The 14,424-nt window shown below is 43.4% G+C and overlaps 1 protein-coding gene across 1 annotated transcript; it reads right to left on the bottom strand.

Annotated features, from left to right (window-relative positions):
- Window positions 1–298: 298 nt before the first annotated feature.
- KDELR2 (KDEL endoplasmic reticulum protein retention receptor 2) lies at window positions 299–12,986 on the bottom strand. Its single transcript, XM_039560393.1, is given in 6 exon segments — window positions 299–1,519; window positions 2,292–2,544; window positions 3,570–3,728; window positions 6,164–6,264; window positions 12,787–12,855; window positions 12,858–12,986. Coding segments are annotated over 6 exon segments (636 nt in total). The 5' UTR covers window positions 12,877–12,986; the 3' UTR covers window positions 299–1,484.
- Between the last annotated feature and the right edge of the window lie 1,438 nt (window positions 12,987–14,424).

The raw sequence follows: 14,424 nt of genomic DNA, 5'->3' as shown, positions 1-14,424 counted from the left end.
GGAACGAGAACCAGCACTGACGAGGGAGATAACGACGGCAAATTAAATTGAAGGAGATAAAACACATACAAGCACTAAATCCTCCTCTGCACCCGGCTGGAGACTGAGCTCTTACTAAACAAGCAGAACTCAGTCATCATTGCTTCCATCAATTATAATGCCCCTCAGAGCCTTAAAAACTTCGTATTTCAATACAGCAAGGACATAACCAACTTGTCCTCACTGCAACGTTTCATCCAGTCCCAGGCGAACAGAAAACTTTCATGTTCAGGAATGAAAAAAAAATATAAAACCAAACTGTTTTCACCATTTCATAAAGTGTTTATTGAGGATGGTAACACAGGATAAATCATGCAACAGCTCAGTAAAAAAAGGGAATCATTTAAAGGATGAAGAATGGTAACTGGTGCTGCTGATTCTGAAAAGTTTATAAAAAAAATATTAATTGTCCAAAAGTGACATTGAAAACCACTTGAAGCTGAACATGGAAATTGCTTATAAAGCATTCATTAATAAGAAAATGTAGATATTGTTTCAAATGATCACCCACAGATTTCTGTAATCAACAACTTACAAGTCTCCCATTCCTACAGCTGTAATGGTGGAGCAGGGCTGGACATCCAAGATATTTAACCTTCTCTTCCTGAACAAACAACACAGTCACAAACATTTGCCACTAAGTAACACGATCGCATCTCACCCCTCACGACCTGGGCTGCCAAGTGCTTTCATTATTGGGATGACCTTCCCAGACATCATGGCAGAACAGGAAAGGGCCCGTCCTTGTGGCCTCAAGTGATTTCCTCGCTGCCCTCTTGCCATCAGTCTGTTTTAGAAGGGGAACAACTACAAAATGTGACTGTTCCCCTTCTAGCACCAACATACATTTTGAATAAGGAACTCCATGTCAGCAGATGGCACAAAGACTGGGCACCAGCACATCACATCAAACATCGGTGGTTTCAGATTTAGAGTTGACATATATTCGCCTTTTGGAAAAAAAATAAATATAGTGGAATGAAAACTGAATCAAAGGGAAAGAACAGATGACTACCATCCATCAAGGATGCACATATTTGTGCACTGAAAAAAAAAAAAAAGAAAAAAAATCAGTCATTTCAAAGAAAATCTTGAAAATTAAAAAAAAAAAACGTTTGCACTTGTTCCTGGTCATAAACAATCTCACAAAAATCTCACTTTTGGAACTATTCCAATTGAAACCATACACTGAATTTATTAATACAGTATAAGTTTCTTTATGTAAAAAATCTTTATACATAGTAATAAAAAAGATAAAGGCAAGATGCATCAAACAGAAATCTGCTGGTTGTTTTTCCTCCGTTCTTACAGAGCCGCTGATGACTACCTGCACTATAAAGAGCTGTGTTTCTGACTTTCTGTCTCAAGCATCTTCGCCTTTGCTTGTGATAAGGATTGTTCTGTCCAAGCATCCAAAAGGACAGATGCTGGTGATGTTTTGGCACTTACGCTGGCAAACTGAGCTTCTTTCCCTTGAGAACTGCAAGGAAAAGTGGGAAAGAAAACAGTCAGCAAAACAAAGTTGTGATACAGGAGAAGCAAACACTGTTAAAATGTGCAAGGGACCGAAACCTTTCACACCAAATAGGCCCACTGCACACAGTCCTGCCAGACTGCCTCTCTCCTTCCAGTACATACTGGTAAAACTAGAATTAACAACTCTCATCTTGCCCTCTTGTGGCACCCAGGAATTCCCACTTTTCATCCTCATAGGACATACTAGCTGCTCACCACAGTCTCTTAGGAATTATGACTAAAACAACACAGCCCCATGCAGCTTTGTGGTTACATGATAGAAGTTGAGATGTGAGTAAGGGCAGAATTGTTAATGCACCCAGCAGAAGTGTCTGCTTCTACACTCAGCATGAACAGAAACATCCAAAACACTTTCAACTTTTATGGTATTTAAACCACTGAGAAAGGTGTGTCTGTAAGCACAGGACCTGCACATAACGGTGTAGATAGTCAGGGGATGCAGGAGGATCATGCTTATCCATGGAAGGCAACAGCAATATATACTTAGCCATACTTAAGTTTTTCCAAAAGTTCATCAGACCATCTATACATTTATATTCTACCCATACCCCAGAAATGCTCCCCGGAAGCAAAAATGTACTTGATAAATTAAGGATATTTCAGCACTAATTTGCACACAGAATTAACAAGCCTCCTAATGCTGATGCAGCAGATCCTATGAACCTGTTAACTGCTACATTCCACAACCTGAAGCTGGAAGTTACTGCACTACTTACCTTTTGTAACATACAAATAGAAGAAGTCACAGTACAGAACGGTCTGGACCACACCAGCAACAACAGCTATGAGGTCAAAAAATCCCTCAAAGTAGTAGCGCCAAATCCAGTTGACTAAGTACAAGGCACGGTACAGACCCAAGAAGAAAAGATAGTGAGTAGTGATGGTCTCTGCTTCCCCAGTTTTGCTGATCATAAAAAGTTGAGGGAGAATAGCAACCGATTCCAGATAGATGGAGAAGGTCCACAGTATCTGAAAGGACAAAACCACAGGCAAATTCAACTGTCTTACTGGTAACAGTAGGACAGAAAACATTCTCACTCTCTAACAATGTTATGGATGAATACCTATTCATACAGGTACAGTATTTTGGCAAACTTTCCTTGGTACAGGAAAAACAAAGTGAAAGCTTCATAACCAGAGGATGGTAGGAGGGAACTCTCCTGACAGACAGCAGACTCTCCAAACCAGTTGTCTGCTGAGCTGGCACACAACAAGTTCACTTGTGAGGGAACTTGTGTGCTTCCAGTTCACATTACCATGAAATACAGCTTACAGAGCCCATGCTGTGAAATCTGCAGGGAAGATGAAGTCCTTTTTCACCCCTAATGTTTCTCCATTTTTTATCTGTTTAAAGAATGAGTTAACACAGAGCAAAATCTAAAATACGTCTCAAAGTGTTGCAATTCAAATTCCCTTACTCTATAATAAATTCATTTAACCCCAATATAAAAATGCACCTCAGTCCACGTAAAACAAGCATCTAAAGTTATTCTCTATTTTGTAGGAAAAATTACCTGTTTGAACTCCCTATAATTACATTTTTAACATATTTTTTCTGCAATTAAACACACAGCTGCACTTTAAATATAATGCAATTCTTTTTATTAATCTAGACCATTTGCAATTCTATAACATTTAAGTAGTAGTATAATTCCTTTTGTTTTCACCAGGTGGCACCAACTATTCACGAACTGCATTCCTGGGGATTTCTTTAACAAACAGAACAAAAGGAATTCTGAATTAATACAGCCATCAGAGTGTACTGGGAAAAACACAGTCTTCTGCTTAATGAAATAATCAATGCTGATCTCCTGAGGTGCCTTAAATTTGCACAGACATCTGCACCACACAGATTCTTTGAGGAAAGCATTAGCCTGAACCTATTAAACACAGACACCCTTCAACCATTTACCAGTCAGACTAAAAATGCTCATCTTCACATTCTAAATATTTTAAGGAAAAAAAAAATAATCTCCTGCCCACAATCAACTCACCTCCAGAGGAGAGAAGTCATGATTGACAAGAAAGGAGAGCCCACCAACAGGAACTATCAGAAACTCCACTCGGAAGGTGTCATGGTTTCCATCGTAGGTGGCCTTGAACTTCATGTAGATCAGGTACACGGTGGCGTACGAGCAAGCGATGTAGATAAGCTGAGGGCAAGGAAAGAAAGAAACAAAACACCAAAACAATCCATAGAGGTTCCAGGATTAAATCACACTGCCTGAATAAGCACTAAGAGGAGTAAGTGTGGTCTTTTTGGATTCTTTGCATTGTTTACGTGGTTTAGCTGGCTGTTGGTGGTGCTTAACTTTTGTCAGCAGAGTAATAATTCAAAATGAGTGACTCTGGGCTCTACTGGTTTTGTTGCTTTAAAGGCATCACATGGTTGAACTGATTGCCCAAAGGTGAAGACCCTTTCCAGAGTAGACAGAACTAAGGAAGTGACTGGAGAAGGAATACATGTTCTGCAGCTGCAGGGGAAGCACTGGCCCCAAACCTTTAGGTTAAAAATGTGCAGGTGCATAGACACAGTAATAATGGAAGGGGCCTTTCTACATTCAAAATGCCCAGCGTGGTGTGGCTCATGTGGCAATTAAAAAAATATTCAATAAGCCCCATTCAGACAACCATTTACATATCACAAACAAGCTGATTTGCTTTGGACGTTTAAACATCTCTAAAATCTGAAGAGTGACAACTGGACACTGTTCTTCACCAGCCACCAGGCCACAAAACCTGCAAGACTAACAGACTATGAGAAGCAATGAACCAGAATTCAGTCTGAGCTGATGTCTAACCATTTTGAATGGTTATGGCACAGTACACTTTATAGCTATTCCCTGTGGAATGAGCAAAAAGCTTGATTTTACAGGTGAGAAAACAGAATCAGAGAGAATCTAAGACTTTCTAAAGGTCAATCTGCCATCATCAGGACAGAGCTCATTGTCCTGGAGTCAACACAGTACAGCAGACTAGACAAATATTTTAGCTTCTGCCAGTTTCAGCACAAAGATTAAATGTTCCAAACCATTTATCACATTAAAAAAGGCTTCTTTGCAACGGAGAAGTAACAGATTAAAAATCCAACTGTTTGCAGATGCTATTAATCACTAAAAGCTCTGCTCACAGATACAAAATCCTACAAATACTGTATTAAGGAGCTCAGAATCCAAAGGCTCTGCTACACAAGCATCCCAGCTGAGTAAAGATAAAGGACGACAGGACAGGATACAGAGAACCTTTACTACAGATGTAAACTAATCACAGCTGGTATAGTCAAAGGAGACACTAAGGAAGTGTGAATGAATCCAAATTTCTTATATTACAGATTTCTTCATCACAAGAATCTCAACTCTCGACTTCTCAACTGAAGTTCTCTCAAGTTCTCAACTATTCTCAGTGACTGTGTAACATTATATACTCCTAAATGTATGCAAATAGAACACAAAGTTGTGTTGGGATACTCAAGCAGCTTCATCTTGACACTACAACAATGGGCTGAAAAGACAATTATATCCAACAGTCTTTCTAAGCAGTAACCTTTGAAACGGAACCATTTTCAAAGTTAGTATTTCCACATTCATTCCTTTTCTGGTTAGGAGGGCTGCAGAACAAAGATGTGGTCATGGCCCTGAATCACAACCAATAAATAAATAAATAAATGGCAAAACCCCCCACCTGCTCCTTTAGTGCACCTAACAGTACCTTCCAATCAGAAACTGCAGACGGAAAAAGCTTCTGTTTCAAGAATATTTTATTTAATCCACAGCTCTTCATCTATACTGTTAATATTAAAACTTAAGCATACACATTTCACTTGTTGGAAAGCAAGTGTGAGTTTAAGACACAAAATTTTATTTTACAGTATTATTTCCCTAATTCTTCAGTACGATTTGCCTTATTGATTATTTAGTCTTTCCTCTTGGCAAAGTTATACTGCCCTCTGAATTAAAGCTGAAAAGCATCAGGAAAATCCCAGAATAAAGGAATTGGATTTAAAAAGCACGAACATACTGCCCTCTCCCAGACTACTGCTTTGTTTTCTTGTACTCAGCACCAGAAATTGCAGGAATGAATAAGAAGTAACAAACTCAAATTCAGGCTCACTGACATTCAGTGTGCAAGTGACAGGGGTATAACTCACAAAAGCTACATTCCTTAGAGCTCACTCCTGTCAACTTTTGATCAGCCTCTGACCAGACACTAGCTGCAATTCTGGCAGTGCATTCTGAATACTAATTTACCTTGTAGTGAATAAAAGGAGATTTAGTTGAGCTTTAATGTCTCAGTTGAGGAATACAGTTTATTTGAACTGTTTTTCCAAAAGCTTTTATTTTCAATAACCACAATGCCATTTGTTCTAAATGTCACAGTCCTGATACAAACAGTTTTTTTAAAATTGGACGTGGAGTGCAGCAAAAGACGCAGGATTTTGAGTCCATCTTCCACATTCTTTATCTAAAGCCCATCTAGAACTTACTCTGTAACAATTGTGCAGTGGGTCATTCAAAGTGGCTTTTATTAATGAAATTATGCACTCTGCATGCAACATCACTGGCTTTTCTAACTCTTCAGTATACTCTACCTTCATAGATGTGTTATACAATGAAATGAATGAAGTGAAGAGGTCCAGGTAACGAGTAGTGAAGACCAGTGCAAACAGAAGCTGGCTTTTCCCAGAAATACCTGAAGTGACAAAGGAAATAATTAATTATTCAGAAAGTGATGAGGTGCTTTGAAACACTTGACACCTGGGATGAGAAAGGATATATCCTTCATTTTTAAGCAACTTGATCACAAAATTAGAACAACATCCAAGTTCCCAAGCTGTACAAACAGAATCCTAAGCCCATATAGCTCAGTAGTGTGAATGTAAGTTACCTTGTACTGCAACAGGTGCTGGCACTACACAAGGTTTAGAAATTACAGCAGGTAGTGTCATCTCCAAAAACATCACCTGCAAGCTATCTGTTCTGTATTATCACTGGGCAAGGCTGCATTAGTTTTCAGTTCTCAGCTGTCACATGCCTCAGTACAATCTTTAGATGCTGAATAACTGGAAAGGCACAAGGGCAACAGACAGAACAGACCCAGTGACAAGCAGAAGGTATGCGGGCACCAGTAACGGGATTTTAGAGGAATACACAGATTTTAAAACATAAGACAATTCAATTCACAGACTCAATTGGCCACATGGTGAGAAAAACATCAAACAATCAAGCCCACATGTTATTATGTACTAAAAGAAAATTTTAAAAAGAGAGGGAAGTGAGAGAAAATGTCAGATATCTACATCGCATCTTCAAAGCAACTTTCGATTCTAGGTCAAAGCCCCAATGTCAAAACGTTTGCTTGTACTTAACTTCAGGCACTAGAGCACAGTTAGAAGCATAAAAGCTTTGCACAATCAGTCACTAAAAGCTTCTGAAAACTGAGGCGAAGCATCGCTCCATAATACTGATGTGGTGGTGTGTCACAGCAGGGGGACAAAACAACCTACTCTGTGCCTCTGTTTTGTTATTCCAATTACTCTTGTTTTCAGTCATCCAGGGTGAAAATAATTGAATCTGTTCAGCTAAGCATGCAAGTCTTGTTCAAAAAACAAGAGGGAAAAATACTCTGTAGGGAGAGGGTTATGATGCAAGGCTGAAAGTCCTTGTCCTTTTATATAGAGATATTTCTAGAAAGGCTTTTGTCAACAGTGCCATAAAGCAATTAGGAGAAGGCAGTCTGCTATGGCTATTGAAGTCCTTTTTCACTCCAGCTTAAGGAACATGGAACAGGCTGCTCCAGATGAAGAAATTTAACATATGAAGTACAGGAATGGCTGAAACAGTAACAATTAGAAAGGGGGGTGTTTGCAACTTTCACATGTGAAATGTCTGCAAGGTGAGCCTGATGTACCACCAACAGAACAGCTCAAGTGCAGTACAGGGAACATAAACCACCTCAAAACCTGTGGGCTGTAAAGCTGTAAAACACAAGCTGCAAGTATAAAAACCAAAACAACCCTCCCCCACAAAAAAAAAATCACAAGCAAACCACTTCCCAAAGTTTAGAAAAAAATACATTTGACATTTCTTGAACTACAACTACATTGCATAGACAGCTGAAGCAGCACTCCGGGCTCATCCCAGGTGTGCTTGTTGGCATCAGGACTTGTCAATAAAACCTCCCAGCAAGCAAAGCTGTCCTAAGGTCAGAACCCACAGGACAAAGAAATCCACCTGGACAGATTACAGAACAGCATCTCACTACAGAATATATTTAAGCTAAATTATTTAGCATGCTATTTTCTTTTAGCAAATAACTGGGGGGGGGGAGGAAGCATATAAGAGACATTAATTATTGATAACAGCTATAAATTTGGATCTGGATGTACTGTCACAAATACATATAATATACTTGACAAATTCTTCTAAGCCATTGCCAGTCTCACCTCCTCAACCCCAAAGTTGTAATTTTTATTAAGACTTTCAATACTCACTGATTTTTGAATCTTCAGAATAGTCATAAAATCCTGAAACCCACCCTAGACCCAAACTAATTTTCAAGTTAAGTAGACTAGACTAGACTAGGCAAGGTTTGAAGTGCAAACCAAAGGCCTGTGAAGGGACAGGCAATCTGGGAGAAACATCTAAACCATAAGCAAAAACAGGAGGAGGGAACAGGTAAACACACTCTTGTACCACTGATGCAAAACTTGAGGAAATGTGTCAATATACGTGTCACAGCACTGACCCTGGCTCACCATTGGCAACTGCAATACACTGAGGCTACAGTGATATTCTCATCCTTCTCCCTTTTCCTTTTACTCCCACAAACATTATACTTAGTTCTTGAGCTAAATAAAAATGGTTTTATTTCTTTTTCCAAAGCTCTGGGCTCAAATTTGGAGGAGCCAAACCTCTCCGTTCTGTTTCATCCTCACACCTGGAAAAACTCCTTCAACTTCTGTGCTCCAGCTTGGCTGAAAGCCATAGCATGAAACTTTAATTCAGGTGATTTTCACAGCCAGGCAGGAGGGCAGAGCTGAAATTGTAGTACTTTCTTATCAACTTCATTTTGCTGTGGTGAGGCAGGTAAGAATTAACAGGCAGGAGCAGAGACACTGAGCTGTGGAGTGTGTACAGCACTTACCAACTATGAACAGCACATCACAGCCTTAAAACCCACAAACAAATCCTCTCTTAAGGAAGGGCAGTCCATACTTTGCCACGGAAACTTCGCAGACTTTCTAAAACAAAGTAGTTTCGTTCTGTACCAAGTCCACATCAGCCACAGAACCACAACTTCTTTGGTTCTGCTAATAACATACTAGTATTAAGACTCCTGTGCTACCAATTTAAAAACCCAACCTAATTTTAAAGATAAATTTTCCAACTGACAAAGAGAATACTTTCCTTCAAAGACAGAGAAAAAATTCCAAAGCTACCTAAAGCAGCAGTTTTTGAAAAATACAGACAAATTAGCAGCAGCCTATGGCAGAGTACTGTCAGAAATCTTCATCTTCGCATATTATCTGGTCCACAGCAGGCACATAAAATAGAGACACAGCTACATTACCTAGCAAAAGTACTAGACATTTACTACCTACACCACTTTTTTAGAACATACGGCATATAATTTGACAGCACTGCAACTGCAGGTCACCTTTAACACTTGATAAATGACACAGAGAAACGCAAATCAATTTTCAGGCAGTAATTTGCACTGCAAACAATGTAATTTGACTTGAAATGGGTAAGAAAATGCAGTCTGAACAGGACAATGTTTGAAAACATGGGATTCCTCAAGTCTCATGAATTTCCTAATTATGACATGATGTCAATAATGGAGTTACCTACTACATGCTCCATGGCTCTTCCTAATGACTTTTGAGCTGTTACTTTGAGTAGCAAACATTTTCCCAAATTCTAAATTTGGAAACTCCAATAACCAGACATGCAAAAAATTGTTTCCCTGCCAGCTCTAAAATTCTGAAGTCATGATTTGATTTGCTTTCCCCTTGCTCTCTTTTCAACCTATTGACTAAATTAGAAAAAAAAAAAGTTAAGTTTCTTGAACACTGAAAACACAGACTGATTCAAAGTGCAGATGAGCTTAGTCTCACCTATCTTCCTCAATTAGAGGAGTCACTGCTTAAGAAAGGCAATGGGGACTATGAGTCTTCAAAAAAGAGCAGGTTGCAGCAGAGGTGCCACAGGCTGTCTCCCTCATTTCCAGCTGATTTTACAGGCCTCTGCGTTCCCCTGGAACAAAGGCCTCAGACACACACAGACACAACCAGAAGAGAGGAGTCGGCACCATGTGGTTTGCCAGCTCTTCATGGATCACAGGCTGCAGCTCAGCCAGCAGTTAGAAGCCCTTATTTATTTTCAAAGCCTCTACTGCTTCAAAAGTCACAGTTCAAGCAGCAGCTGGTTTGCCCATGTTTCCTTAGTCACCAATAACCACAAGGTACAAGATTATTTAATTTATAAATGGCTCTAATAACCATACAATGTAAAGGAACAGCATAAAGCCCCCTAATAAGAGGCTCTTCGTAGCTGCTCAACATTAACTGGTAACTACTTAGGGGTTACTGTCATGCATGACTTTACAAACATATGCAAATATATATTTACAAAGTTTTTATCAATAGAAACCTCAACTGACAACAATGAACCACTAGGAGGAACAGAATAGAGCCCCAAAAATAAAAATCTCATTCTAGACAATCTTGTTAGGCCTCAGGCACCAATCTCACAGCAGCAACATGGGTCTGGATTTACTCCTGAGGACTCAGGCAGAACTGGAAGACACCAAAGAAACAACCCCTGACAAATACATCCCTGTTTCTTCTTTTTTTGCTCAGGAAAATGAATTAAGCAAATATTTTCTACTGAAAGACCTTATGCATGTGTGTTTGTGGCCAGGGATGCTGGCTTATTTGAGAAAGGGAAGAGCTGAAGGCCCTGTGTCATACAGGCCATTTATTTTTCTGTCCTGGAGAAAGCTGTACCAATGATTGGTGTGAGGCTGCTTTCTTATGAATAAACCCCTAGCAGCAGAGATTCTCAATCACAACAGGCTTAAGGAAAGCAGCATCAGATCACTTTTTAAGCAGAAAGACGGGACCAGGTCACATTGTGCTATACTGTGTAAATAACCTCACATCCAAAGGTCACTTAAAAATTTCTCTTGGCTCAAATCCTATCTGAATTTCAGCTTTGCAACAGAATTTCTCATTTTCCTTCTTCAGACAGTAAATGATATTCAGTTTTTAGATCATTAACCCTCTTGCAGTTTGTAATCTCAACTGCCTTTCTCAAACACAGGACAAAACTCTACGCAAGAGTTGGAGGAGGCAAGGCCCTCTCCTGCCAGATCCAGGCAGGATTCCTGATGCACTAGAGCGTGAGCCAGGTAAGTTCATCAGGAAGGTGCTCTTGTGCTCCATGACGTCAGGAACAATAGTTCTGCACTACTGCTGCATGTGGGCCATGGAGTCATTTCCCTAACCTCTTTGTAAATTTAAGAAGAGTTTTTACTTTAAGTGTGTTTAAAACCAAAGCTATTAGTTTACTTTATAAAAACCAAAACTATTCATTTACTGGTTTTTTTTGTGCTATCAAGTGATTAGCCAGTGATTTGACATGAAAACATACAGAACCTCTACTTCCTCCTACCTGTAGTGTAAATCTCTTTCATTTCCCCATTCTCAGTTATTTCAAGTTACAACCTCAACTAATTCTTCTTGCTTTTAACTGAAGACTTTACAGATACATCTTTTCAACAGTGCTAACGTGGTATTTGAACAGTATCATCAACACATGGCAAACTGATTTCAAGAACAATCGCCCTCACTAAAGAAGCAGAAGCTCACCGGAGAGAAGGCAAAGTCAAGCTCAGAGTCAAAGCCCCGTGCACAACGAAAGCGGTATTCCCAGGGTGTGTGGTCCGATCCACATAACACACAGCGCACGGAAATGCCCATTTTGAATGACAACAACCCCCAGTTTTCTGAGAGAAATCAGCTACGCTGCAGTTATGGGAACTGCCTGCAATTCCCTCCAACCACCACACCGTACAGCCGAAGGGGGAAAGCGAACCAAGGCACAGGGAACTGGAGCATGCCCGTTCCGAACGGGGGGAAGCGGCAGCGGGGGGCGGCGGAGCGGGGCTCGCCCGGCCGGGACCCGGCGCAGCTCCCGCTGCCACGTCACACAGGCCCCGCGGCTCCCGCCGGAATCTCCCTCCGACCGCTTCCTACTGCAGCTGGCCCGGCCAGCAGCGAGCCCTCCATCAGCCCTAAAAGCGGCACGAAACACAGTTCAATTCCTGCACAAAAGCGAAGGAGAGCGGGAGTGTGAGGCCGCTGCGGAGGGACGGGAAGAACGAGGAAACTTCAGAGGCTGCGAACCGCGAGTCAGCGGCGGCCGGCGCTTGCTCCAAACCCGGGGCTGCCGCGTACACCGGCGGCCCAGAGGCCGGGCGCAGCCAGGGCAGGCGAGGGAAGGGACGAAGGGACGAAGGGACGGAGGGACGGAGGGACGGAAGGAGGGCGGCTGCCCGCTCTGCGGGGGACGAATTCCTCCTCTCCTCCCCCTCCAAACCGGCCTCCCCATTCATTCGCCTGCCGCCGGGCAGTTACATAAGGAAGGAGCGACCCTCCCGGAGACAGCCGGAGCGGCGGTGCACAGGGATTAAAGTACAAATAATGGCAACCACAACACCTTTCAGGGAATGGCAGCTCCCGCCGGCGCACCCCCACCCCGACGCGGGGATGCGCCTCCTCCTTCCCCCTCTCCCGGCGGCTCACCCGCTTCGCCAGCGCTGGATTTGGAGCGGGCCGAGTCACGGGGAGGTCAGGAAGAGGGCAGAGCCCACTCCCCTGCGCGGACGGGAGCGACCGTCCCTTTTCACCTGCCCGGGCCGAGTTCTGCCCGCCCGCCCCGGGGGCCCTCGGGGACGCCCCAGGGGGGAAAATGCCCTCCCCGCCTTTCCCCGCTTCACCAGGGCCGCCTCCCGGGCCAGTGGGACAGGCGGGACCCACCCCCCCCAGCTCGCTGGGCTCTCCCCGGGCCGCGGTCCTTCAGGGGCGATCGCAGCACCCCGCGGCCGCGGCGAGCTCGGGGCGATGCCGCCCGGCCCCCGGCGGGGCTCCCGCGGGCTCCGCGGCCCGGAGCCGCCCGGCCTGTCCCACCCCGCGGCCTCCGCACGCACCCGCGCAGGAGCGGCTCTTCCAGATCTTGAGCAGCAGGATGATGATGGCCGCCAGGTGGGACAGGTCCCGGTGAGGCGGAAAATGTTCATGGCGGCGACAGAGGCGGCGGCGCAGCCGGAGCCGGGGAGCGAAGATGGCGCAAGCTCAGCGGGCACCGAGCGACGTGGCCCGGGGGACGTGGCCAGGCAGCCCCGCGCCGGTGCACGCCGGGAAGCGGGGGGAGCGCCCGCCCCGCCCCGCGCCGCCCTCACGGCGGGGCCGCCCCGGCAGCCGCGGGCCCGGGCGAGGGGAGCGGAGCGACCGCGGGACACAGCCCTTGGGGCGGCCGCGCAGCTGATATGTGTGTGTATATATATATTTAATAGCGAATATGATATATATTTTATTATACGTATGTTTTATTATGTTTTGTAGTCCAACAGTGTGAAAATCTACATCAGCTACTAGTGAGGGTCCAGCTGAGGCCATAAAGGTGATTGAGGGGTCTGGAGCGTCTCTCTTAGGAGAGACTGCGGGGGCTGGGGCTGGTTTGTCTGGAGAAGAGAAAACTGAGAGGGATCTCATCAATACACATAAATATGTCAAAGGTGGGTGCCAGGAGGCTCACAGAATCATGGAATCACAGAATAGTTTCAGTAGGAAGGGACCTTAGGGATCATCTCGTTCCGCCCCCTGCCACTCACCAGACCAGGTTACTCGGGGCCCTGTCCAGCCTAGCCTAGAACACTGCCGGGGATGGAGCAGCCACAGCTTCTCTGGGCAACCCGTGCCAGAATGGTGCCAGAATGGTGCCAGACTCTTCCGTGGTGCCCAGTGACAAGACAAGGAGCAGTGGCCATAAACTAAAACACAAGTAGTTTCACCTCAGCATGAGGAAGAACTTTCTTCATGGAGGGTAGCAGAACACTGGGACAGGCTTTTCAGGGTCATGGATTCTCCCTCCCTGGAGACATTCCAAATAACGTTCCTGTGTCACCACTCCAGGTGACCCTGCCTTGGCAGGACGGTGTGACTGGGTGATCTCCAGCAGTCCCTTCCAACACTAACAATTCTGTGTTTCTGTGTAAACTTCCAAGAAAAAGAAGAAATTATTTCTTCAATAAGAAGCACGCTGAAGCACTCTTCAAAAGAGCACGCTGCCTCTTCAGAGTCTTGAATCCCTAAAACAGGACCAGCATAGTTCAGTGGGCAGTTCAAAGAGGCATCTCCTCTTAATAATGCTCCAATGTTCTCTGTAAAAAAAAACCAAAAATCCAAACAATAACAAAGAAAAATAGGAATAGCCATCCAGGAATAGGATTTCCAATGGTTGTAGAAAATGGGTAACAGCTTATTCCAGGTAAACAGTGGTGCTTTGCTGGGTAGCAGCATTTCTTTAAAATATCTTGCTTTACATTGTTTCACACCCTGTTTGAGGAAATAGTGTAAGGACTTTACTGTTACAGAATGATATACTGAAAAGTTCCCACAGCAGAAGGTTATGGATTGTTTGAAATTTATGAAAAGGATCCTCACTACAATCTTTAATTTTCCTGTTTAAAATGTGGCACAGACATTGAAATCTTTAAAGAGTTTACATAATCCTGGAAAGAAAAGAGAACTGATTAGTACTTGGTATTGAGTTTATCTTTTTTAGT

This window comes from Corvus cornix, chromosome 14 (genome assembly GCF_000738735.6).
Source record: "Corvus cornix cornix isolate S_Up_H32 chromosome 14, ASM73873v5, whole genome shotgun sequence".
Classification (NCBI taxonomy): domain Eukaryota; kingdom Metazoa; phylum Chordata; class Aves; order Passeriformes; family Corvidae; genus Corvus; species Corvus cornix.
This window is presented reverse-complemented; position numbering and strand designations above follow the sequence as displayed.